General features: G+C 42.1%; 1 protein-coding gene across 1 annotated transcript in view; it reads right to left on the bottom strand.

Moving 5' to 3' along the window:
* Positions 1–8,950: 8,950 nt before the first annotated feature.
* Positions 8,951–27,758, bottom strand: part of LOC133248775 (antigen WC1.1-like) — a 37,200-nt gene continuing 18,392 nt past the window's right edge. Inside the window, exons 4-14 of the mRNA XM_061419082.1 lie at positions 20,337–20,429; positions 19,946–20,260; positions 18,541–18,855; positions 13,505–13,546; positions 13,103–13,417; positions 12,817–12,849; positions 12,122–12,259; positions 11,640–11,732; positions 11,288–11,371; positions 10,631–10,768; positions 8,951–9,242 (exon numbers count right to left, since the gene is read on the bottom strand). Of these exons, the coding sequence (XP_061275066.1) occupies positions 9,097–9,242; positions 10,631–10,768; positions 11,288–11,371; positions 11,640–11,732; positions 12,122–12,259; positions 12,817–12,849; positions 13,103–13,417; positions 13,505–13,546; positions 18,541–18,855; positions 19,946–20,260; positions 20,337–20,429 (1,712 nt within the window). The 3' untranslated portion in view covers positions 8,951–9,096. The remainder of the gene's footprint in view (positions 9,243–10,630; positions 10,769–11,287; positions 11,372–11,639; positions 11,733–12,121; positions 12,260–12,816; positions 12,850–13,102; positions 13,418–13,504; positions 13,547–18,540; positions 18,856–19,945; positions 20,261–20,336; positions 20,430–27,758) is intronic.

Genomic DNA, 27,758 nt, shown 5'->3' with positions numbered 1-27,758 from the left:
GGAGCCAGACTGTCTGGTCTTGACTCACAGTTTAGCCACACGCCAAGTGCAGGCCTTGAACAGGGGGTTCTTACACTCTCTGATTAGTAAAAGGAGGGTGATGATCCCACCAAGATGACTGATTTTGGTGAGGATTAAGTGAGTTGGCATTAGCATGTGATATTACACCACCAGTTAACAGTAGTACATGTGCTGATGCTGATGTGCCCAGTCGTGGCCAGCACCTTGGGAACCCATGCCAGGTTCCTCTGTCCATGGAACTTTCCAGGCAATAGCAGTAGTACATAGTAGTAGTATTATGTACTACTGTTAACTTGCTTTCCTGATGGCTCAGATGATAAAGAATCTGCCTGCAATGCAGGAGATCTGAGTTCGATACCTGGGTCAGGAAGATTCTCTGGAGAAGGAAATGACAACCCAATTCGGTATTCTTTCCTGGGAAATCCCATGGACAGAGGAGCCTGGAGGGGCTACAGTCCATGGAGGCACAATGAGTTGGTCACAGCTGAGTGACTAACACACACACATATATACACACGTAGCAGTAGTAGAGAAGCAGTGTTAGGGCATCTCCCACCATCTCATCCCAGGAATCCCAGGACTCTAGAGCAGGAATTCAATTCTGTGACCTGGAGCCTTGACTGAGGCTGTCAGAACTCTCCCAGGAACCACATGCTGTGATGGTCATTGGTACCAATCAGAGTTGTGAGTCTTCCACACATCACTCCTTCTCTCTGTGCCCCATGTAACTGCTCAAGAACCTTGACCTGACCATTGGTGAGCTTTTGTGAATTAAGTTGTTTACTTAATCATTTTACTTTATAAACTCAAATATACTTGGTAAAACATTTTGTGTCTAATTCACCTCCATATCCCCAGTGCTTGGCTAACTAAAAATTGTAATGATGTCTCTTGTATACCTGAATGAATGAATGTCAACCTGGTATTTTACACAAATCATTTCAATCAAAAAGAAATCCTTTGAGAAATAATTTAACTTGTTATGAGGATGTAACAGCACAATGCAAGCTGTATCATTTGTTTTAATGATATTTCAATACTGTTAAATGGTATGAGCTATATATGGTTCACTTCAACATCTTTATGCAATGAATGCAGTAAATTTCAATAACTAGAAACAACCTAGCCCCAGTACAAGAGCAGTACTGAGACAGCCAGTTCTAAACACGTAAAAATGCTGCAAATTTCTTCGTATATCTGAAGATAAAGAAGACAAACCACAGAACACTGACAGGTGAAGACCATGAAGCCTCCTGTTCTGGTCTTAATCAGATATGGCCGAGTGGTCAGGATGTTTATGTATTTATCATTTGGCATATTTTCAATTCAAACCACACACAACTGTAACAGGAAGAAATTTGGTTATAAAAAGATTTAAACATCTTCCATGTTGAATTAGAAGTACAGAAGAAAAGAGCAGAAAGAATCTTGTTCTTTTACTTAGGCTAACTATTTGTCCTTATGGATTCTAAAGCAATACAATATGTAGCATTATTATTCCCAAATCACCATGAGAAAATGGTAGTCAGAGGTTCACTAATCTCTTTGCTAGGCAAATTAATAATTAAACCTGCTTGCTTGAGGAAAATTTCCTCAGGACCAATAAGACAGACTAAAATACAAAATATTTTTAAATTAAAAAAGAGGTATACAACTCTAAAGGAAAATAATTAACTGAGTTGTTACACCAAAGCGTTGGAGACCCCCTTCACCATCTGCGTTCCTTGCATGGATAGGACCAAGGTTAGTAAAGACTCCTTTACCAAAGACCAGTTCATCACAAGAGCATGAAGGAGAGAGCAAGGTCATGAGCTGGCTGAGGTCCAGCCCATCACCTCTGTTCAGCCCTTTACAGTCTGTACCCATCAAACAAAGAGTGTGGCACTGAATTGGCCTCATTCATTCCTCCATAGTGCAACACCAGATACCCAGAGACAAGAGCAGATCAAAGCTAAGAAATCAAAGACAAGCAGATTCTAAGTGGAGAGCATGCAGACCAAGGGTCTTCCCTGCTGCTGTGGGAAAGAAGCCCTCCCACCCCAGGCACCACCTGTGGGAGGAGAGACAAGAAGATGCCTCCTGAAAGAGAGGAAAACCAGTCTCAGCAGGGAGCTTGAACTAGAAATGACAAGACAGTTATTACCATGAACCCGAGCTAAGTTGAGGGATAAATTTTAAATGGGAGAGTCTGTGTTAACTTTATGGAACTTTCAGTCCACATAAATATCCCTTGCTAGTGCACAAGATGAAATCGGTGATAAAAATAGAGAATACTACATTTATGCATATTTCAATTCTAGAGGACACACTTTTAAGCCCATTACAGAAAGAAAATTCATAAATCTTCTCTTGTTTTTAAAAGCACAAAGTTGTCACGTCTGTGAACTCTTTCTAATTCCTTCAGCTCAAAATTACTGCTGTGTTTATTTAATCTGTAAAACCTTGCTCACTGTCTCTAAAGTGGGGGCTTCTTGAGAGGAAGTATTGTGTCTTACTCTTCAATATCTCTTTAAAGTCAAGTAAAGACACATAGAGAGAGCTTAACAAATAGCAGATAAAGAAATGAATGCATAAACAAATGCTGAAAATCACCCTGCACTTAGTGATACTGGTTGGGGAGGGTGGTGGGGGCAGGGGAGACACGAATCTGACTACTCCCACTCAGCACAGACAGAAGCGGAGTAAGGAGCCAGAGACACACCAGATGAGGGAACCAGATACAGAAAGTCTTCTTCAAATCCCATTCTGGGGACAGTCTAATGACATTTAATTTCCACACAAAATTGTACCTCAGAAACTTCACCAAGGCAAGAAAAAAAAACTGACAGCATTGCTACCAAGGACGTGGCATCAATAGTAATATTCATCAAATAGCTGTTTTTCTGTCTCCCAGTGACTCATTCTGGCCAATGAAACGTGGGTGTTGTCACCTGTGTCACTTCTGAGTAGAGGCATGAAAACCCCATGCGACTCTCTGGTTTCTCTCTTTCCTGCCCCAGAAGCTGTGTGTTCCACTTGGTACACGTGTAAGCTAGTGGAGCCTCACTGACCACAGCACGTTTGCAGGTTGGTAATGAATGTGTGTATGCATGTGTGTGTTCCTTCTGAGATTTGGGAGTCAGTTGTTCCAGCATCAGAACAGAGCCTATTCTGAAGATATGAAAGGAAGACAAAATCTGCCACATGAAGCAGGTACTTTTCTGGATCTCCTCTTCCTTCTGTGTCTTCATCCCAAGCTGCTCCCTCAGGTCTCAACTTGATGCCTCTCTGGGGCTTGGTTGATTCCTAGTCACTATCACTGATTGACCAACAACTGGATCCAAGCTTCTGCTTAAGAGCATCCACACCTGGTGCAGCTCCTCCTCCCTTTGCATCAGTCTGTGCTGACACTTGTGCTTCTATTTCCCCATTTTTGTCTCTGAGCATCAGGACCTTCATCCTTAAACAGCTCTCCTTTGCTCTGAGTTAGTCAGTTCATCTTTGATCTTATTTTTACATTCCACCAATCCTGTACTAATGAAAAAGCAGCATGTACTTTCCAAACCTCTTCTGTTTCTTCTTGATTTCTGGAACAAATCTGATTCCTGGATTTAGTTCTCCATGTAGTTAATTAAATTCCTCACCTTTGGATAAGAAATAATTTTGCCGAATTTTTTTTTTCCCTCAACTGAAGCAAATGGCACATTCAAAACCTATCTCCTTGTGACCATGTAATCAAAAGGTATGTGTGAGGGGTCCGGCTACTAACCGCTCAAAAGCCAGTATACAGGGCAAGTTGGTGGAAAGGAAAGTTTGGTTTGTTTCAGATGGCAGCAACTGGCGGGGACGGTGGTGGACATCTATACAAGGGCCGATTCCACCCACCCCATGACAAGAAGAGGGTGAGAACTTCTATAGACAGAGCTGGAGTTGGGGGAGATTATATGCAGAAACAGCACAGTCATCTCTAACAGTCATCTTCAAATTGGTTATCAGTGGTCTGATTAGCATCATCTTGGCTGTTTTCAGTTCATTTCAGTCGCTCAGTCGAGTCTGACTCTTTGTGACCCCATGGGCTGCAGCACGCCAGGCTTCCCTGTCCATCACCAACTCCCAGAGCTTGCTCATACTCATGTCCATCAAGCTGGTGATGCCATCCAAAGCATCCACTGGTTGTTTTAGGTACAGTTGATCTTTTTTGCTTGGGTGTACTTGTTCCCATGTCCTTGTGGTCAGTTCTCAGAATTGTGGATGCTCAAGTCCTGGGTACAGTGTGGTCACCATGTAGTTCACTGCTCCGCCTGGTGTTTTGTATCTATAAGACAGCTCACAGGACATGGCTCAGAATATCATCTATAACCCTTGAGAAAGAACTAAAGGTTCTTGACTGTGCTTAATGACTACATTATTATTTAGTCTCCTCTGACTGTTTTCCTTTGTTTCCACATTTCTCGCTTCTCCAATTAAACATATTCTTTGACTAAAGTTTTCCACAGGCAAAAGGCAGGCAGAAGACACGGTGAGGGGACAAGAATCATAGAGTCCTCTCTGCTTCAACCACAACCCTAGGGACCCCCTCGGGACTTGGAAGGGGCTGGTGCAAGAAGAGGCTCTGAAAATCATGTTTCATTAACTTCATGATTAACCCACCTCTGCTCAGAGATGATGTAATTACCAACTGCAGAGCTATTGAGTTCTTGTGGGTGGTGATTCTTAAACCACTTAAACCTAAGGTTAGTGCCTCTGGGGTGGCACTCAGAGTTCAAAGCCTGAGTGATTGCTCAAAGTCTATGAACTGAGGCTCTATTGCACATGGAGCTTTGGTGCAGCTGAGTCCTGTCCGAGACCAGCCTAAGAATACTGGAAATACAGCAAAATGTGTTCCTCCTTTAACATCAAAGACTCTGTGAACAGATTCTCTTCCTTATCATCAAATTCTTCCCAATCTGGGCATGCTAACCAAGGCTCCTGCAGTCTGCAGGCATCTTCTGAGGCCTGCCAGGGCCCAGGATTGGAGTGAGGCCTATACCTGTGTATAAGCTCTGTATTTCCCCTCTCTATAACTTAATAGATGCTCAGCTAATATTTATTGAATGGCTGAGTGGCATTGTACTAAATGTTGAAGAGAAATTGTCTTAAATATAAAGAAATGTTTCTGAAAACATCATTTAGCTAATATTTTTGTTTTAAAGGCAAATGTTTCTGGCGATTAGCAAGGCAAAATTTGATTTTCAAAAGCAAGCAGCTTATTACCAACAAATACGTCACAACTAACACCGCAAATCTCTATCTCTAAGGATACACGAGATAAACCACAACATACTAACATGTGGATTCTTACTAAGTCTTAATCAAACGCGATTGAGGAAACAGAATATTCATTCATATGATTTATCATTGACAGTTTTTTCATTAAAATCACACAGCAATATCACAGAAAGAAAATTGGGGGTTAAAAATGTACAGTTACACCAACTATATGATATAAGAAAGGAGATGAGGTGCAGAAAGAGTTCTTTGGCTTAAAATAACAAACAGCTTAATTAGTCTTTCACTTTGCAAAGGAGAATCTTTGCAGGATTCTCCTCTGGGGCTAATCTTGAAAGATGATGTGGAGACCAGGACAGCTCAACTGTTCTACACAACAGTTAGAATTGTGAACTGATAATTTTGGATAATGTTGCACTTTGATTCCCTTCTCTTTACTTTTTGTGAATCTACTGTAGGTTTTTACATTTTTGTTGCCACATGGGTCACATAAGACATCTTACAGAGACAACAGTATATACCACACTGATAACAAATTAATTTCCATGACATACAAAAGCTCTACCTTTTTATCCCTTTCTACACTTTTTGTTTTTGATGTCAGAATTTACCTCTCTTTATATTGTATATCCACTAACAAAATATTTTTCTCTATAGCTGTTTTAGTACTTCCTTTAGACTAGAGCTAACTGGTTAGCACACTACCATACTACAATTTAGAGTATGCTGAATTGGATTCAATATTTACATTTACAAGTCTGTTATATATTTTCACTTCTTTCATATAAAAATTAGCATCCTTCATTTAGTTTGAAGAACTCCCCTCAGCAATTTTGTAAGCCAAGCCTAATGTTGGTGAATTCCTGCAATTGGGAAAGTCTTTATATCATCTTCATTTATGAAAAACAGCCTTCCTGAGAAAACGTATTCTTGGTTGGTAGGCTTTTTTTTCCATAAGTTTGAATATATCATGCCTTTCTCTCTTGGCCTGTCGGGTTTCTTCTAAAAAGTTCACTGACATTTTTAAGGGAATTTCTTTTTTGTGAGCATTTACTTTTCTCTTGCTGCTTATAAAATTCTCTCTTTTTCTTGATTACAAGCAATGTGTCTTGGGGATGATCATTTTGAATGAACTCTGAGGAGTGAGCTATTAGCTACATGAACTTGGATGTCTAAATCTCATCAGATTTGGGACTTATCTGCTATTGCTTCTTTAAGTACCGTCTCTGTCCCTTTCTCCCTCTCTTCTCCTTCCGGGACTCCAATAATGTACGGGTTGTTTCTGTAAATGTTACCCCATCATTCACACAGGTTCTTTCACACTTGTTCAATAATTTTCTTCTTTGTCCCCTGGCTAGATAACCTCAATAGTCCTGCCTTTTAAGTTACAAAGTCTTCTGCTGTTGTTGATGTTCTCTGTAGCATTTTTCATTTTGCTGCATTTCAATCATTGTAATCTTAAGCAACTGATCCAACCAGTCAATCCTAAAGGAAATCAGTCCTGAATATTCATTGGAAGGACTGATGCTGAAGCTGAAGCTGAAACTCCAATACTTTGACCACCTAATCCAAAGAACTGACTCATTGGAAAAGACCCTGATGCTGGTAAAGATTGAGGGCAGGAGAAGAAGGGGATGACAGAGGATGAGATGGTTGGATGGCATCACTGACTGAATGGACATGAGTTTGAGCAAGCTCCAGGAGTTGGTGAAGGACAGGGTAGCCTGGTATGCTGCAGTCCATGGGGTCACAAAAAGTCAGACACGACTGAGCCACTGGACTGAACTGAACTGAATCTTAAGCAACTAAATTTTGTTTGGTTCATTTTTCTGTTTGGTTCCTTCTGTTATTCTCTTTGCCTCACTGCAAAGCTTGAGGGATCTCAGTTCCTTACTGGGATTAAATCCAGACCACAGCAGTAAATACATCAAATCCTAACCACCAAACCATCAACAAACTCCCTGTTTACTTCCTTTTTTATGATTTCTATCTCCGTAAAAAAAAAAAAAAATCTGAATTTATTCTGCAGAGTAACTCACCCTAGCTCAACAATTACTGAGCCTGAGCTCTAGGACCTGCAAACCACAAATAGGAGGCAGCCTGCTGCAACCCCTGAAGCCCAGGTACCTAGAGCCTATTCTCCACAATAAGAGAAGCCTGTGCATAGAGAAGCCTGCTCTCCACAAATAAGAGTGGTGCCTGCTTGCTGCAACTAGAGAAAGCCCATATGCAGCAACAAAGACCCAATGCAACCAAAAATTAGAAAGAATAATAATGATGATGAGAAATATTTTTTAATCTTATTTTGTTCATATATTTTCTTCCTGAACTTGTTTTGTAGTTTATCTGAGTTTTCTTGGAGTTCAGTGAGCTCCTTGGTGTGTATGCTTTATTTCATCATATGTCATTTATTTCACCATTTCCCAATGGTGAATAGCCATGTAAGCTGCCCTGGAAGAAGCCCTGGGCATCTTCCCATCCCCAGGCACAGCCTAAAACTATGAACCTGCAAGCATGAGTGTAGTTTGGAGTCTTCCAGAGTCATCAACCAAGTAACCGGGTGGGTCCAGCTCACAACCAGCCCAGCACTCTCAGGTCTTATATTAGTTCAGCAGCTTCTCCATGATCTCCACAATGGAATTGGTGTTGGTAGGGGTTGGGGTGTGGTGTAAACGTAATCTTTACTTGGCCACTCCTACATGACAGCTCTCTTTACCCTGAGGAATCATGGCAGGATCACGATTACACTTTCAGTAGTAAACAGATTAAAACAACCTTGAAACAATCTTGAAACATCTGAAAATAGATGTTTTCAAAGAAGCCCATTGGTCTGAAATTCTTCCTCTAAGAGATCAGTTATATCAGACCCCTCCATCCACATTTCTGAAACATAAATAACCAACTGTTCCTGATCTTTCTGTCTACATCCATTCTTCTAGATCCCCTCTGCCTAGGTCTCCACTTTTGCCCTCTTGTCCCACCTGAATACAGGGTGTGGGTGAGCATCAATTTGCCCTCCATCAACTTGAAGATATATATGAGCTGATATAATTCACTTAGAAGGAGAGATATTGGAGAGACAACAGCATACCTGAAGAAATAGCAGCATCCTGAAGAAATAGCAGCATCCTGAAGAAATAGTAGGAAGGGATGGAGAGGAAATGAAGGATTTATAAAGATTGGATAATCAACTAGACGAGGGAGAAGAGCAAAGAGGTGTCTGTATCCACTTAAGGAATAAATGAGAGATGAAAAAGGAAGATGTGGCTGTGTACAGTTAGATTTTAAACTGGCCTGTGCACATTTAGGCAGGATAAGGAAAGTTGTATCCATTCTCTCCTACCAGCCAACCTTCCACTTTGAAACTCACACCCAGTCTGGTGCCCGATAACAGGTTACAAACAGGTGATGTGACGTCTCAGGGAGAGCACCCAGGAAAGTTCAGGATTGGGTTTTTTCCCATGAGTTCATCTTGTTAGGAAGGAGTGTGTGAATGTGGACCAAGTTTACATCCTTTTCTAAATAAGAGTGACCTGGAGCATTTGTGATCCAGGATAAAATCATGCTCTCATTAGCCTCTAAGACAGGTGAGAGAGCAGGTCAGCTCATTCATCTTGTATTTCCTGTAAGGAAAATGGTGTTTGAGGACCAATCCTCTAAAAGCATTTGACATGGAACTTGCTAAATTACCAACACAGCAAAAAGTTACTTTATTCAGAATATTTCATTTTGGACAATTTCCATATAAAACAGTTACAGGTCAGCACTACTCTACTGAAATACAGGCAGTTAGACTATCTGAGGCTTCATCTCATATTTAATACAAGATCATGGGAAAGCTACTGGGGGTGTTCCCAGGGTGCTTAGTTCAACGTCATCATACTCAGGGTCCCCATCCTTCCCCTGGAGCAGCCAGGGGCTCTCTTCTCCTTCCCCAGGATCAGCCACCTCTCTGGAGAAGTTCAGAGAAGAGCCTAAAATAGTAAAGAGAAGTTTGATTAGAACTGAGACTTGGGGACAGGACAGAGCCCTACGGTGGAAGGGAGTCAAGCAAGTGGTTATGACAAAGCATCCCTGGGACCCAGGTGTGGGCAGGGAGGCTCAGGCTATTTCACATCAGTTATAGTGAGGATGGATCCCAGCTGGCCTCTCAGATCCAGTTCATGTGGTTTCTGGGGCCTCAGCTCATGTGGAAATCCTACATCACAGGAAATCTGTGCTCACACAGGAGCCCTGGGAAGACCTGTTTCCAGGCTACACAGTACCAAGGAGATGCCCAACAATAGTAAGAATCATAAAAAGGAATTTAAATCTTCTCCTTTCACAGGTCATAGGTGCAAATTCACAATAAGAGGGAGACTGGAGACAGGAAAAATCTGAATTCCTCACTCACAACCCAAGTCTGCTCTTAGTTGACAATGTTCACAAATAGTATCACAGGTGCAGCCACAGATGGCCCCTCCCCAGAGACTACACAGGCCCTCAAATGGAGAAATATTCTTTTCTAGTGAATGAGTGTCTTCTCCTGGCTACTGAAATAACTGGAGCAAATTAGACCTTCAGTTCAGTTCAGTCGCTCAGTCGTGTCCGACTCTTTGCGACCCCATGAATCGCAGCATGCCAGGCCTCCCTGTCCATCACCAGCTCCTGGAGTTCACTCAAACTCATGTGCTTCAAGTCTGTGATGCCATCCAGCCATCTCATCCTCTGTCGTCCCCTTCTCCTCCTGCCTTCAATCTTTTCCAGCATCAGGTTCTTTTTCAATGAGTTAGTTCTTCACATCAGATGGCCAAAGTATTGAAGCTTCAGCTTCAACATCAGCCCTTCCAATGAATATTCAGAACCGATTTCCATTAGGATTTACTGGTTTGATATCCTTGCAGTCCAAGGGACTCTCAAGAGTGTTCTCCAACACCACAGTTCCAAAGCATCAATTCTTTGGCACTTAGCTTTCCATATAAATATGCTCAATTAATCAATAAATTTCTCTTTTGGCCATGACACAATGCTTGTGGGATCTTAGTTCCTTGACCAGGATTGGACCTGGGCCCTAGCAGTAAAAGCACAGACTCCTAACCACTGGACCACCAGGAAATTCTGTAACCTATAAATCTTAATGCAAGTATATCACATATAAAATGATAAGTTTATGTCACATTAGGGAGACATAAATGCCAAAAGTAGAGTGATTCCTCACTCCTTGCAAGGAATCTAACAGCATTAAAGATGGCATATGGTCAAGATGATGCTATCAAATGTATGAGATTACCTATATTTTGAATCTCTAGGGAGGCCGGGAATTGAGGAGCACAAATTCACCCTTTCCACATAGAAAAATAGTAAATCAGCTGACCCCACTCACCTTTCTGGGAGGACCTCACCCCATCCTCCTTCTCTGGGGGTACTTTCTCCTCACTCCCCTGAGAGGCAGGAAGAGTCCCAGGCACTGATACCTCTTCAGCATCATCATAATTTTCAGCAGGGACATCAGTCCTCTGATCTGGGGGTTCCAAGAGAGACAAGGGGATTTGATGAAACCACAGTAAGTGGGTTGGTCTGGGAAATATCTAAGATCCCCTATGATCAAGAGTTTCTGAATTGCTAAATAGAGGCACCAGTCACTTCTTGATTTAAAAGACTTTTTCTCTAAGACCATGTTTCATTTTGATGTACCCATAAACCAAAACATGATTTTATATATCTTAACATTTCCTGAAGGAAGCTACATATCTCAAAGCTACTCTTATGCCACTGAACACTACTAAAGTACTTCAACAAATTGTGCTTTACAGATGTTATTTTTTAAAACACTGTGTGCCTGTTGTGATTCTGGACACAGAGAGCCCGGCCCCAATGTGAGACATCACAAAACAGCCAGAGAAGGAGAAGGATGGACCCCATCTGGACACAGGGTTGCCTCTGGTCCATCAAAGGAAGACTGTTCCCCTTGCATCTCGTCACTATGAGGAGGGAAACTCTCCTCCCCAAAACCCAGCCGAGGTGGGTTCACCTCTATTACCTGGTTCAGATCTGTAGTCACTGTACTCCTCACCGTCCCTGGTGTAATATGGCAGTTTAATCACTGAGTCATCTGACAGGAAGCCTAACGTGGAGATAAATATCACACAACACACAGAATGACCCTCCCCACACCCACGGGACCTATGTTAAGGTTGGGAAGGGACAGGCCTAGCTCCTGCCATGTAGACAGAGGCTGGGGGCTCATGGGGCTCGAGAGGCCACCCTGCCACTTTGGAGAGCCACCTCTGTGAGCCTGGGGCACATGTGGGGTCTGTGGATGCTGAGAAGATCCGCACACCCATTAAGTGGTGACAACCAGAGGTCCCAGGAATGCAGACAGAGACACCCACCTGGGCTACCAAGAAGACCCTCCTTCCGAGTCACAAAGTCATCAAGCTCCTCATACACGGCTTCAGCAAGAGATTCTTCATAGCTGGATAAAGCTGAGAAATCCCCCAGCAGGTCAGAGATGCTGCCCCAGACACCCTAATCCAGCCACCCACCTTCACCTCCCCAGTGCTCACATGGGGGCTGCCAGGACCTCGGCTTAACCTCCCACCCCGTTCACCGTGTCAGCACCTTCTCCCTTCATCTGATCTGAATCCACAGCTCAGCCCCAACTTGTCTGGTCTCAAAGGAGAGGACATGACTTATGAGAGTTCACACCCCAGTCCTAAGAACTTCTGTCTATTCAGCCCTTAGAGCTCAGCATGGAGCACGTGGAGCTCTACAGACTCAGAACAGAGACCTGGCCCAGGTTCCCCTCCTCACACCTGCCCCATCTCCTGCCTCCACACACTCTCCCTGGTCCCCAGTTCCCCCTGCAGTCCACCTCTGCGCTCTGCTCTCCATCTGAGCAGCTGAGTCACCAGGATGACGAGGACCAGGAAGAGAAGGGCCCCCAGGAAGAGGCAGAGGACCCCAGGCAGGGAGAAGATGCCAGGGAGAGGATTTGAGGTTGTTTTTGTCCCTAAGGAGAACAAGGGAAGAGGGTTGGAGAAGGTCACACAGAGAAACCCCTGCCAGCATTTCCAGGGAGCTCTGGATGATGGCATCCCAGCCTCAGACACAAGTACACTAACAGACTGGGCTCCTCTGGGTCTCGTCCTGAGACAAGTCAACTCCACTCTGGCCAGTGTGGCCCCAAGGCAGAGATGGGGATTGTCAGGGAGCTGCCCTGCTGAGACAGCCTCTGAGGACCCAGCTCATCCCTTCTCCTTGGGCTTCAGGAGACAGAACATCAAACAGTCCTGGGACCCGCACCTCACTGATGAAAAGCAACACACAGGGGCAGGTGGGAGATACTTCGATTCTGCAACATGGAAACCAGACTCACTTGGACCCCCAGGCATGAGAACATTTGACCCTGGGAACCAAGGCAGGGGATTTCCCCAAAGTAATGCCCTGGCTCCTCCCCAACAGCCACGAGCTCCTCAGGCTCTTTCTTCTCCTGAGTTGTCAGACAGCCCACAGAACAGGTCCTCAGAATCTGAGTATTCTCCCCTGTCCGTGGATGGACCACAGTACCTGCTGTAGCCAGGGGCAATGTTGTCCTTGCACCTAAAGAGAAAAAGAGCAGTTTGGAGCATGGTGATTGGCCAGAATGCAGGGCAGCCCATTTTTCCCTTCTGAGCCTGAAATCACCCCTCAGTCTCCACAACATCAGTGTCCAGTCCTCCAAGCTCCCCTGTCCTAGATCAGAGCCTCAGCACCAAGATGCTGTCTGGATACAAACTCCCAACCACACCCAGCTCAGCCTGTTACCCCGTGCTGCCCCAGCTCACCCAGGGTGGACCCCGAGCCCCTCACTCACCAGAGCACCTCACACCAGCATCCTGCTCATGCTTGCAGTCGCTCTGCCCCCAGGGCTCTGCAGCACAGTCCCACAGGGAGGACTCCCGGCCCCAACACCGCACCTCGTCCAGCCAGATGCTCCCATTTCCAGGGCCAAATGCCGCGGCCCGCAGGGCTTCCAGGGCCCTGCCACAGCCCAGCTGCTGACACACCACCTCAGCCTCTGCCAGGCTCCAGGAGTCATCGCACACGGTGCCCCAGGAGCCGCTGTGCCAGACCTCTACCCGCCCTGAGCACTCGCTGTCTCCTCCCCTCAGCCGGAGCTTCTCTCTGTCTGAAAAGGCAGCAGCCCCTCCTGTGACTGCCCTGGTCTGAGGAAGGAGCCCCTGGGAGCCATGGGGAGGGGGCAAGGCCGACATACCTGTGCAGGGGGCAGCAGTTGGACAGCTCTTGGGTCTTCTTCCTGCAAACAATGAACAAAAGACTGAAAATACATATACATAAGAATTGAAGCTGATAGAAATAAATACAAATTCAAAACAACACACACACACACACAATGAGGGTAAATCGAACCTGTCATAAAATATCAAAACTTGTATATTCTTTCCAGATCATCCTATCAAACCTCCTACCCACTCTATGCAGAGAACCTCTGAGAAAATGATGGCAGGACCTCTGTGAGGGGGTTGCTCATTTTCATGGTCAAAGACTTTACCACCTCCCAGTTTACGGGGTTTAATTGTAGGGAAAACATCATCAATAAAAGGTCTAACAGTTTAATGCCTCTTTGGCCTCAAATGGAAAAGACAAAGAGATGAAAAAAGAGAGGCAAGGAAGGGAATGAGCCTCTGCTTTTGAAGTATCTCTCGCCACATTCTTAGCTGTGGGTTTGTGTATGTGGAGGGGGAGGGAAGGAGAGAAACAGAGAGAGAAATGTAGAAGGAATAAAGTGCTTTGGTTTGACTATTTGTCGCCCTCCCCAACATTTATTTATTTCATTCAACATTTACTATCAAAATCTCAATTCCCAATATAACAGTATTTAGTGGTAGAGCCTTCTCAAACTCTTCCAAAAACAAAAGAAAGGAACACCTCCAAATTCACTTTATGAGGCCAACATTATTCTGATACCAAAGCCAGATAAGGACACCATGAGAAAAGGAAATTATGGGCTAATACTCTGATAAATATAAGTGCAAAAATCCTCAACAAAATATTAGAAAACTGAATTAATTTGACAATGTGTTAAAAGAATCATACACCATGATCTAGTGATATTTGTTCCAAGGATGCAAGGATAGTTCAACATTCACAAATTAATCAATATGATACACCAAATAAACAAAATGAAGATAAAAATCGTATCCTTAAAGGATGAAGAAAAAGTGACAAATTCAACATCTATTTATGGTAAAAATTCTTTTACAAAGTAGGTATAGAAGGATTTCATCTAAGCATAATTAAGGCCATGTGAGAAATTCACAGCTAATATCATACTTGACTGTAAAAAAACAAAAGCTTTTCCTCTGAAATCAGACACAAGACAAAAATGTCTATTTTCACCACTTTTATTCAACTTAGTTTTGGTAGTCCTATCCAGATCCATCAGGCAATAAAAAGAAAATCAAGATATCCAAATCTGAAAGGAAGAGGCAAAATTGACACTATTTCCAGATTGAAAAATGAAAGTGTTAGTCACTCAGTCATGTCTTGTCTCTTTGTGACCCCAAGGACTATAGCCCACCAGGCTCCTCTGTCCATGGGTTTCTCCAGGCAAAAATACTGGAGTGGGTTGCCATTTCCTCCTCCAGGGGATCTTCCCAACCCAGGAATTGAACCCAGGTCTCTTGCATTGCAGACAGATTCTTTACCATCCAAGTCATGAGGAAAGAAACTCCCAAACACTAAAGACTTCACCAAAAATATGAGAACTAATACAATCAGTAAAGTTGTAGAATGAAAAATCTATATACAAAAATCAGTTGCATTTCTACACACTAACAACAAACTGCCATAAGGAGAAAACAATTCTATTTACATTTGCATCAAAAATGGATAAAAAAATCTAGTAATAAATTTAACCAAGATTGTGAAAGACCTGTACACTGAAAACTATAAGACGTTGATGAAAGATACTGAAGATGACTCAAATAAATGGAAAGATATTCTGTGCTCGTGGATTGGAAGATCTAATATTATTAACATGCCCATACTACCCAAAGCAATCTACAGATTCACTGCAATCCATTTCAAAATTCCAATGGAAATTTTCACAGATACAGAACAAACAATCCTAAAATTTGCATGGAATCACAAAAGATGCTGAATACCAAAGCAATCTTGAGAATGAATAACAAAGCTAGAGGAGTCATGCTTCCTGATTTCACACTACATTACAAAGCTATATTAATCAAAACAGTATGTTGTTGGTATAAAAATGGACACAGAGATCAATGGAACAGAATAGAGAGCCCAGAAATAAACCCACATTTCTATGGTCAATTAACTTTTGACGTGGAAGCCAAGAATATACAGTGGGGAAAGGACAGTGTTTTCAGTAAATGGCATTGGGAATACTGGACAGTCACATGCAAAAGAATGAAACTGGACCACTATCTTATACCATTCACAAAAATTAACTCAAAATAGATTAAAGACTTGATCACAAGTCCTGAAGCCATAAAATTTCTACAGAAAAAAAAAAAAACAGAAAATAAAGTCCTTGTTGTCATTCTTTGTGATATTTTTTGGATCTGACACCAAAAGCAAAGGGAGCGAGAGTAAAAACAAGCAGTTGTGATGACATAAGGCTAAAAAGCTTCTGCCCAATTGAGGACACCATCAACAAAGTGAAAAAGCAACCTATGGAACTGGAGAAAATATTTGCATATTATATTTCTGTTAAGGATTATTATGCAAAGTACACAAGGAACTCAAACAACTCAGTAGCAAACAAAAATCTGATTTTTAAAAAATGGGCAGAGAACCTGAATAGACATTTTCTTAAAGAATACATACAGCTAGCCAATAGGTACATAAAAACGTGCTCAACACTACTAATCATCAGAAGATACAAATCAAAACCACAACGAGATATCACCTCATATCCTCTAGAAAGGCTTTTATCAAAAAGAAGAAATAACAGGAGTTGAGGAGAATGTGAAGAGACAGGAAAGCTTTTGCACAGTTAGAGGGAATGTAAGTTGATGCAGCCCCAATGGAAACAGTATTGAGGGTGCATCAAAAATTAAAAATAGAACTGCCATATGATTTAGGAATTTCACTTTGGGATATTTATCTGAAGAAAACAAAAACACTAACTTGAAAACCCAATGTTCACTGCAGCAACATATGTTCAGTTGCTAGGTTGTGTCTGACTCTTCGCAACCCCATGGACTGCAGCATGCCAGGCTCCTCTGTCCTTCACTAACTCCCAAAGTTTGCTCAAATTCATGTCCACTGAACTGGTGATGCTATCTAACTATCTCATCCTCTGTGGCTCCCTTCTCCTTTTGCCTTCAGTCTTTCCCAGCAGCAGGGTCTTTCCCAATGAGTCAGCTCTTCTCATCAAGTGGCGAAAGTACTGGAGCTTCAGCTTCAGCATCAGTCCTTCCAAAGAATGTTCAGGGTTGATTTCCTTTAGGGTTGATTGGTTTGATCTCCTTGCTGCCCAAAGGACTCTCAATTCAATTGTGGTGTCCAAGCATCACAATTCAAAATCATCAACTCTTTAGAATTCAGCTTCTTTATAATCCAACTCTCACATCCATACATGATTAATGGAAAAACCATAGCTTTGACTATATGGATCTTTGTCAGCAAAGTGATGTCTCTACTTTTTAATATTCTGTCTAGGTTTGTCATAGCTTTCCTTCCAAGGAGCAAGCCTCTTTTAATCTCATGGCTGAAAACAGCATTGGCAGTGATTTTGGAGCCCAAGAAAAGAAAATCTGTCACTGTTTCCACTTTTCCTTGCCATGGGGCCAGATGCCATGATCTTAGTTTTTAGAATGTTGAGCTTTAAGCCAGCTTTTTCACTCTCCTCTTTCACCCTCAACAAGAGGCTCTTCAATTCCTCTTCACTTTGCCATTAGAGTGGTATCATCTGCGTATCTGAGGTTGTTGATATTTCTCACAGCAATCTTGATTCCAGTTTGTGATTCTTCCAGCCAGGTATTTCCCATGATGTACTCTGCATATAAGTTAAATAAACAGGGTGACAATATACAGCCTTGACATACTCCTTTCCCAATTTGGAACGAGTCGGTTGTTTCATGTCCAGTTCTAACTGCTGCTTCTTGACCTGCATACAGGTTTCTCAGGAGGCAGGTATGGTGCTATGATATTCTCATCTCTTTAAGAATTTTCCACAGTTCGTTGAGATCCACATGGTCAAAGACTTTAGTGTAGTCAGTGAAGCAGATGTTTTTCTGGAATTCTCTTGCTTACTCTATGATCCAGGAAATGTTGGCAATTTGATATCTGGTTCCTCTGCCTTTTTGAAACCCAGCTTGTACATCTTCGAAGTTCCCGGTTCACTTACTGCTGAAGCCTAGCTTGAAAGACTTTGAGTATAACCTTGCTAGCATGTGAAATGAGCACAATTGTGGGGTAGTTTGAACATACTTTGACATTGCCCTTCTTTGAGATTGGGATGAAAACTGACCTTCTCCAGTCCTGTGGCCACTGCTGAATTTTCCAAATTTGCTGACATATTGGTTGCAGCACTTTAACAACATCATCTTTAGTATTTTATAGCAGTATTTACAAGAGCCAAACAATATAAGTCTTCACTGATCGATGAATGAATAAAAAAAATGTAATGCAGATATATATCCACCCATAAAAAAGAAGAAAATCTTGCCAGTTTCAACAACATGAATGGACATTGAGGGCATTATGCTAAGTGAAACAAATCAGAGAAAGAAAACAACATATGATCTCATTTATATGTGTAATCTTAAAGCAAAAAGCAAGTTCATAGATGCTGAGTAGTTCGTGGCTGCCAGAGGTGGAGGATTTGGTGTGGGCAAAGGTAGTCAAAAGGTATAAACGTGAGTTATAAAATTAATAAGTGAAGAGAGCATGGTGACCGTAATGAATACCATATTGTCTATTTGAAAGATGGTGAGAAAATACACCTTAAACATTCTTATCATATAGGAAAAATATTTAGCTACGTATATGGTGATGGATATAACTAGACTTACTGCAGTGATCATTTATCAATATACAAAAATTCATAACCACTATGTTGCAATGGCAAACAATAGTTATGTCAATTATATCAAAAATTTTTAATAAAGAAAGTTTGAAACATGTGGATCAAATTAGCTCCATCCAAAATTCATTTTATAAACTCAACTTAAACCCATCACTTAGATTTTAAAATATGAAATCTCACTAATAACATCCTACAGGGTTGGGACAGACACAGAAACAGACATAAGTCACCTGCACATGAGATGTAGGCTTCCTCCTTTGGAGAGCATGAACTGTATTTCCAAGGGTCAGAAGGACACTGCCAGAGAGAGGTATCCATCTTCCGACATTGGATTAGATCTACCCACCGGGGTCTAGAACCTTCCCTGAGACCAACAGAAGAGTTGAGACTTCCACTGTCCCCACAGCCAAGCTGTCTGCAGATGATGGACACGGTGACATCGTCCATGGGGCTGCGGCAGACACTGCCCCAGGTCCCGTTGTAGAAAACTTCCAGCCACCCAGCACACAGCTGGTCCTCACTCACCATCCTGAGGGCCAGGAACTCTAAGATTGAAAGAGAGGAGACAGACACAGTGAGCACTCCACTCAGTGCTCTGGGTTTTCCTCTCTCCCCAAAATTGTGAACATTTATCTGTGACCCAGCTGAGGAAGCAAATCCATTAGATGACCAGAGTGAAACTTGTCTCTTTTCTATCTGACTTTGTCAATTTGTGTCTGTCTTTCTAAATATTTCTACCACCATGATGTAGTGGATATGAACTGAGAGGAAGACCAACCTGGACATCTGCAGGGAGAGGGAGCTGACTCCTGCTTCCTGACAAAACATCTAAAAGAGTGTATGAAAGGGATGTGATGTGGACAGTGTGGAGGCAGATGGAATAATGGATCTGTGACTGTTTCCTTATCTGGCAAAAGGGACTTTTGATTAAGGTAAGGACCTTGGGATGGTGAGGTGGATTAACCACCTGAGCACAGCCTAATCACATTCTTAGACTCACTGTCCTTTAAAGGGGAATACTTTTCTTCAGTCTGGCTAGAGGGAGATGTGAATATGGATAATGGTTAGAGAGGTGGAGCGTTGGTCGTCTGATGATGAACAGAATGGGGTTATGAGTGAAGGAAGGCAGGCAGTTTCTAGAAGCTTGGCAGGAAACAGACTCCCAGAGGCTCAGAAGTGTTGTGGCCCTGCTGATACCTTGATCCCAGTCCAGTGAGATCCCTGCTGGACATCTAAGCTACAGAAGTGTAAGGAAATAAATATGTTGTTTTAAACCATTAACTATGTGGCAATTTGTTACAGAACAAACAAAAATTAGCACTGTGGCTTTAAGACTTCTCTACCATATGTACCAGAAGGGTGAGCCCTGATTTCAAGAAAAACTGTGAGAAAAGGCTCTCACAGAAAAACTGTGAGAAAAAGCTGCCAGGAAACACTATGGAGAAGAAAGGACCAGATTGTCAGCTGCTGCAGGAGGAAATAAAAGCACCTCATCTTCTTGTCTGCTGGAAAGACAGGCTCCATGGAAGGAAGCCTCCTTCTCTGGTCCTTTCAGCATCTCTCCCTTGGGGCTCAGATCCCCGTCCTCCAGGGCGCCATCCCTCCCCCTGCCAGTGGACAGTGTGCAGCGCAGACCTGAGCAGATGACCCCCGCGTCCTCCTTGTGTCTGCAGTCATGCCGCCCCCAGCCCCGGGAAGGGCACCTCCACACATGGGACTCATTTCCTGTGCAGTTCAGGTCGTCCAGCCAGATGGGCCCTGATCCTGCCCCAAAGTGAGCAGACCTCGTGGCATTAAGGGCTTCTCCACAGCCCAGCTGCCTGCACACCACGCGGGCATCGTCCAGGTCCCAGCCGTCATCACAGATGGTGCCCCAGGAGCCCTGGTCAAGGATCTCCACTCTCCCGGCGCAGTGACCGCCCCCGTCCACCAGGCGGAGCTGTCTGCTGTCTGAGGAGAGATAAATGGGACAATGGGGCGTCGACCTGGGGAATGAGAAGGGTCTTCTGTCCTGTGGGACCCTCACCTGAGCAGTTGGGAGCACTCTCCTCTGAGGCTGCAGACCCTGCCGGTTCAGACACGGAGTCGTTGCACTGGGGCAGCACCTGGGTCTGATTTCCTGAAGAAACAGCAATGATTAGACGGTTGCAAGGGTTGAACAACAGGAAACTCAGTTAAACTAAATAATTTTTGGGAGGGGAGGGGAATTTGGGGGAAAATGGATACATGTATATGTATGGCTGAGTCCCTGGCTGTACACCTGAAACTATAGTAACACTGTTAATCGGCTATACCCCAATATAAAGTAAAAAATTTCAAAAAAAAAATAATAATATTAATAATGACCCAATGATGGAGCTGAGATGAAAGCTACAACATACCAGTAAAGTTATCATAATTTTAGTACTTCCTTTCTCTATGAAGAGCCCTGAAACTGACAAGGCCACAATTCCTGTTTTAAGCCAAGCTTTGCCTTAAGAATGGGTTTAAATAAGTTGGTCTGTCCTTAAATCTATCCCTTAAACAGAAGAAGCAAAACAAGATCCTTTCTGAAGGATTTGTACAATTTCTCATCTACAGTGTTTGTGTTTTTAAAAATATGTATATAAAAGAGATTTCATGGAAAACCAAGAGGAAAAAGAAACATTAGAAAATTTCCCAGGGTATTTGGCTCTTAGAGTTACCTAACAGATAATTTATTTTATTTATTTTTATTAATTTTTATTTGAGTATAATTGCTTTACAATATTGTGGTAGCTTCTGCTGTACAGCAAATTTAGTAAGTTATACATATGGGCTTCCTAGATGACTCAATGGTAAAGAATCTGCCTGCCAAACAGGAGACTGCGGTTCCACCCCTGGGTTGGGAAGATCCCCTGGAGAAAAAAATGGCAAGCCACTCCAGTGTTCTTGCCTGGGAAGTACTATGGACAAAGGAACATGGCAGGCTGCAGTCCAAGAGGTCACAAAAGAGTTGGACACAACTCAGCAACTAAACAATAGCAACAACATACACACACACACACACACACACACACACAAATATATATATATATATATGTATGTATATCCCCTCTTTCTTGGATTTACTTCCTATTTAGGTCACCACAGAACACTGAGTAGCGTTCCCTGTGCTATACAATAGGTTATTATGTGTGTGTGCATGCTAAATCACTTCAATCGTGTCCGACTCTGTGACACTATGGATTGTAGCCCGTCAGGCTCCATGTCTACGAGATTCTCCAGGCGATATCTATTTTATACTTAGTATCAATAGTGTAGGGCTTTTGAGTCTGGTGGCTCATACGGTAAAGAATCCACCTGCAATGCAGGAGACCTGGGTTTGATCCTTGGGTTGGGAAGATCCCCTGGAGAAGGGCATGGCAAGCCACTCCACTATTCTATCCTGGAGAATCCCCATGGACAGAGGAGCCTGGAGAGCTACAGTCCACAGAGTCACAAAGAGTTGGACACGACTGATGGACTAAGCACAAAGCACAGCACATCAATAGTATGTATATGCCAGTCTCAATGTCCCAATTCATCCCACTCTTCATTTTCCTTCTTAGTATCCATATATTTGTTATCTATGTGGTGTTTCTATTTCTGCTTTGCATTAAGTTCATCTCTACCATTTTTCTAGATTCCACATAGAAGTGATGTTATACAATATTTGTTTTTCTCTTTCTGATTTACTTCACTCTACATGACAATCTCCAAGTCTATCCATGTCTCTGCAAATGGCACAACTTTTTTTCCTTTTTATGGCTGAGTAATACTCCATTTTATATATGTATCACATCTTCTCTATCCATTCCTCTTGTGAGGGACATTTAGGTTGCTTCTGTGTCCTGACTGTTGTAAATAGCACTGCAGTGAACATCAGGATGAATGCATTTTTTTGAATGATGATTTTCTCCAGGTATATGGCCAGGAGTGGGATTGCTGAGTCCTACAATGGTTCTATTTTTAGTTTTTTGAGGAACCCTCCATACTGTTCTCCATAGTAGTTGTGCCAATTTACATACCCATATGTAGGAGGATTCCCTTTTCTGTGCATTCTCTCCAGCATTTATTGTTTGTAGATTTTTTTAATGATAGACATTGTAACTGGTGTGAAGTAATACCTGACTGTAATTTTGACTTGCATCTCTCTAATAATTAGTGATGTTGAACATCTTTTCATGTATTTGTTACCCATCTGTATGTCTGGAAAAATGTCTATTTAGGTCTTTTTCCCATTTTTTCATTGGGTTGCTTGGTTTGCTGATATTGAGTTGTTTGTGTATTTTGAAGATTAATCCCTTGTCAGTTGCTTCATTTGCAAATATTTTCTCCCATTCTGAGAGTTGTCTTTTTGTTTTGTTTATGGTTTCCTTTTCTATGCAAAAGCTCTTAAGTTTAATTAGGCCCTACTTGTTTATTTTTGTTTTTATTTTCCTTACTCTAGGAGGTTGGTCAAAAAAGACCTTGTTGCAATTAATGTCAAACAGTGTTCTACCTATGTTTTCCTCTAGGAGTTTTATAGTCTGACAGAGAATTTAAATAGCCATGATTAAAGTTCTCAAAGAATTAACACAATGTGTATCTTGGCAGAGAAATGACAACAAAATCAAATGAAAATTCTACAGCTGTAAAAGTTAATAACTGAATTAAGAACTAGAGAAGGCGTGTATCAGCACATCAGATCAACATAAAGTAGAAACAGTAAAATGCAAGATCAGAGGATAAATATTCCTCTATTTAGAAATGCTAGTAATATGGTAAGTGCCTGTTTAATAATACTGTATAACAAAATTTCCCCCAAACTTAGCAGTTGAAGGACTTTTTTTTTTTTTTTTAATTTTGCTCATGATTTCCTGGGTCAGTAATTTGGGAAAGATTCAACTGAACTGTAGTGTTGGAGAAGACTCTTGAGAGTTCCTTGGACTGCAAGGAGATCCAATCAGTCAATCCTAAATGAAATCAGTCCTCAGTATTCATTGGAAGGACTGAAGCTGAAACTCCCATACTTTGGCCACCTGATGCAAAGAACTGACTTATTGGGAAAGACTCTGATGCTGGGGAAGACTGAAGGCAGGAGGAGAAGGGAACGACAGAGGATGAGGTGGTTGGATGCCATCATCAACTCAATGGACAGGAGTTTAAGTAAACTGCTGGAGTTGGTGACGGACAGGGAGGGCTGGCATGCTGCAGTCCATAGGGTTGCAAAAGGTCAAACATGACTGAGCGGCTGAACTGAACTGAGACTTACTGTGTGTGCTTAGTCACTCAGTCATGTCAAACTCTCTGTGACCAAACAGAGTGCAGCCCACCAGGCTCCTCTGTCCATGAGGGTTCTCCAGGCAAGAATACTGAAGTGGGTTTCCATGCCCTTCTCAAGGGGATCTTCCCAACCCAGGGATCAAATCCAGGTCTTCCACAATGCAGGCAAATTCTTTACCATATGAGCCACCAGAGAAGGTTCAAGACTTATTGAAGTTACAATAATTGAGAAAATGTGGTACAGGTGCAAGGATAGACAAATGATACAGTGGAACAGAATAGAGAGTCTAAAAGAAGTGCTCAGACATATGTGCCCTTTCACTTATCACAAAGCTGACACTGCAGTGGGGAATAGTCTTTTCAGAAAAAAGATTCTGAGTCAACTGGATGCCCATATGAAAACATGACACTTGACCCTATCCTACACAGATATAATCCTAGAAGCAGTGTACAATTATATGCAAAAGAAAAATAATTACACTTCTGTGAGATATTCTCAGAGAACATTTTTGTGATTTTGGAGTAGACAAAGTTCTTTACAGAAGGATATAAGGACCTCTGTGGACTGGAACAATGGACTGGTTCAAAACTGAGAAGGAGTACTTCAAGGTTGTATATTGTCACTCTACTTATTTAACTTATATGCAGAGTACATCATGTGAAATGCCAGGCTGGATGAAGCATAACCTGGAGTCAAGATTGCTGACAGAAATATCAGTAATCTCAGATATGCAGATGACACCACCCTTATGGCAGAAAGTGAAGAGGAATTAAAGAGCTTCTTGATGTAAGTGAAAGAGGTGAACGAAAATGTTGGCTTAAAACTCAACATTCAAAAAATGAAGATCATGGCATTTGTTCCCATCCCTTCATGCAAATATATGCAGAAACAGTGGTAACAGTGACAGACTTTCTTTTCCTGGGCTCAAAAATCACTGCAGATGATGACTGCAGCCATGAAATTAAAAGACGCTTGCTCCTTGTAAGAAAAGCTATGACCAACCTACATAGCATATTAAAAAGTAGAGACATTACTTTGCCAACGAAGGTCCAACAAACCTTTGGTTTTTCCAATAGTCAAGTATGGATGTGAGAGTTGGACCATAAAGAAAGCTGAGTGCTGAAGAATTGATGCTTTTGAACTGTGATGTTGGAGAAGACTCTTGAGAGTCCTCTGGACCGCAAGGAGATCAAACAGTCAATCTTAAAGGAAATCAATCCTGAATATTCATTGGAAAGACTGATGCTGAAGCTGAAGCTCCAATTCTTTGGCCACATGATAAGAAGAACTGACCCGTTGGTAAAGACTCTGATGCTGGGAAAGATTGAAGGCAGGAGGAGAAGGGGATGACAGAGGATGAGATGATTGGATGTTATCACTGACTCAATAGATATGAGCTTGAGCAAGCTCCAGGAGATCATGAAGGGCAAGGAAGCTTGGTGTGCTGTAGTCCATGGGGTCGCAAAGTGTCGGACATGACTGAGTGACTGAACTGAACTGACTGACTGAAGGAGCACTACATGTACAGAGAAAAAGTTGATAAGTCAAACTTAAGATTAGCAACTTGGCTCATTTAAGTACAGCATACCATTAAGAAAATAAAAATATAAGACCAAAAATTAAACACACAAAAATTATAAAAAATATTTCTGCCAAAAGTCATCATCATGGTAATTTGCACCATTGTAATAGTCAAGAACTGGAAATAAACTCAAATCTCTGCCATCACTTGAATGGATCAGTGTATGGTCATGTGATCATTCAAAGGAATACTATATAACAATAAAAATGAATAAAAATGTTGCCATAAACAACATCATGAGTGAATCTCAAACACAGTTTTGAGTCAAAGACATTAGACTCAAAATAAAACATACTGTATGGTTTTACATAAAGTTCACAAACTGACAAAATATTCTATGGCAGTACAAGTCTTAGGTAAGCAGTCTTCCCTGGAGAGGAGGAGGACACAGCTATTGGGAGGCAATAGTGATTCTGTGGTGCTATGAATGTTCTCTTTGTAGATCTGGGTTGGGGAATATGACCTAGGTGTACACTTATTGTTTGTACTTTGTTCTCTATTATTATCCTTAAATAATAATGTTTCATAAAAAATATTATTCATCTAGGCATTTCTTTCCCTGACATAGCACTTCTTAGCATTTCTTAGCACTTATTTCCCCTGAAAAAATGAGTGAACAATGAGAATGTTATGGAGCAGGACCTTACGGAGCCTTCTCAGGACAGCCTACCCTTGTGTCCTCCACGTGCCTCTGTTTGTAGAAAAGCCTAGCCAAAGAATAAATTTAATCACAGAAATGAACAAAAATCAGAAACGAAGGAAAACAGTCAAATAGGACAAAATAATAATAGTTTGAAAGTGAAAATGACATCGCTCAGTCGTGTCCGACTCTTTGCAACCCCATGGGCTGCAGCCTACCAGGCTCCTCCGTCCATGGGATTTTCCAGGCAAGAGTACTGGAGTGGGCTGTCATTTCCTTCCCCAGGGGATCTTCCCGACCCAGGGATGGAACCCAGGTCTCCTGCATTGCAGACAGATGCTTTACAGTCTCAGACACCAGAATTCTAGCTTGTGCTTGATCCAACCCTACGTGTAGCTTGATGTACTCTGAGTATAAGTTAAATAAGCAAGGTGACAATATACAGTCTTGACATACTCCTTTCCCTATTTGGAAACTGTCTCTTATTCCATGTCCAGCTCTAACTGTTGCTTCTTCTTGACCTGCATACAGATTTCTCAAGAGGCAGATAAGGTGGTCTGGTATTCCCATCTCTTGAAGAATTTTCCAAAGTTTGTTGTGATCCACACAGTCAAAGGCTTTGGCATAGTCAATAAAGCAGTAGATATTTTTCTGGAACTCTCTTGCTTTCTTGATAATCCAATGGATGCTGGCAATTTGATCTCTGGTTCCTCTGCCTTTTCTAAATCCAGCTTGAACATCTGAAATCTCATGGCCCATGTACTGTTGAAGCCTGGATTGGAGAATTTTGAGCATTACTTTACTAGCACGTGACATGAGTAGTTGTCACACACTACAACTACACAAACTGTGCTGTAGTTTGAGTGTTCTTTGGCATTGCCTTTCTTTGATATTGGAATGAAAACTGACCTTTTCCAGTTCTGTGGCCACTGTTGAGTTTTCCAAATTTGCTGACATATTGTGTGCAGCACTTTCACAGCATCATCTTTTAGGATTTGAAAGAGCTCAACTGGAATTCCATCACCTCCACTAACTTTATTTGTAGTGATGCTTCCTAAGGCCCATTTGACTTTGCATTCCAGGATGTCTGGCTCTAGGTGAGTGAACACACCATATTAGTTATCTGGGTCATGAGGATCTTTTTGTATATTTCTTCTGTGTATTATTGCCACCTCTCCTTAATATCTTCTGCTTCTGGTAGATCCCTACCATTTCTTTCATTTATTGTACCCATCTTTGAAGATTTCCCTTGATATCTCTAATTTTCTTGAAGAGATCTCTAGATTTTCCCATTATATTGTTTTCCTCTGTTTCTTTGCATCAATCACTGAAGAAGGCTTTCTTATCTCTCCTTGCTATTCTTTGGAACTCTACATTCAAATGAGTATTTCTTTCCTTTTCTCCTTTGCTTTTTGCTTCTCTTCTTTTCTCAGCTATTTGTAAGGCCTCCTGAGACAGCCATTTTGCTTTTTGGCATTTCCTTTTCTTGGGGATGGTCTTTCTCACTGCTTTCTGTACAATGTCACGAACCTCCACCTATAGTTCATCAGGCACTCTGTCTATCAGATCTAGTCCCTTAAAGCTATTTCTCACCTCCACTGTATAATCATAAGGGATTTTATCTAGGTCATACTTGAATGGTCTAGTGGTTTTGCCTACTTTCTTCAATTTAAGTCTGAATTTGGCAATAAGGAGTTCATGATCTGAGCCACAGTCAGCTCCCGGTCTTGTTTTTGCTGACTGTATAGAGCTTCTCCATCTTTGGCTGCAAAGACTATAATCAGTCTGATTTCAGTGTTGACCGTCTGGTGATGTCCATTTGTAGAGTCTTCTCCTGTGTTGTTGGAAGAGGGTGTTTGCTATGACCAGTGCATTCTCTTGGCAAAACTCTTTTAGCCTTTGTCCTGCTTCATTTTGCACTCCATTTTGTACTCCAAACTTACCTGCTACTCCACGTATC

The sequence above is a fragment of the Bos javanicus genome, chromosome 5 (genome assembly GCF_032452875.1).
Source record: "Bos javanicus breed banteng chromosome 5, ARS-OSU_banteng_1.0, whole genome shotgun sequence".
In the NCBI taxonomy this organism is placed as follows: Eukaryota; Metazoa; Chordata; class Mammalia; order Artiodactyla; family Bovidae; genus Bos; species Bos javanicus.
Note: the sequence above shows the minus strand (reverse complement) of the source record. Positions and strands in the feature narration are given on the sequence as shown.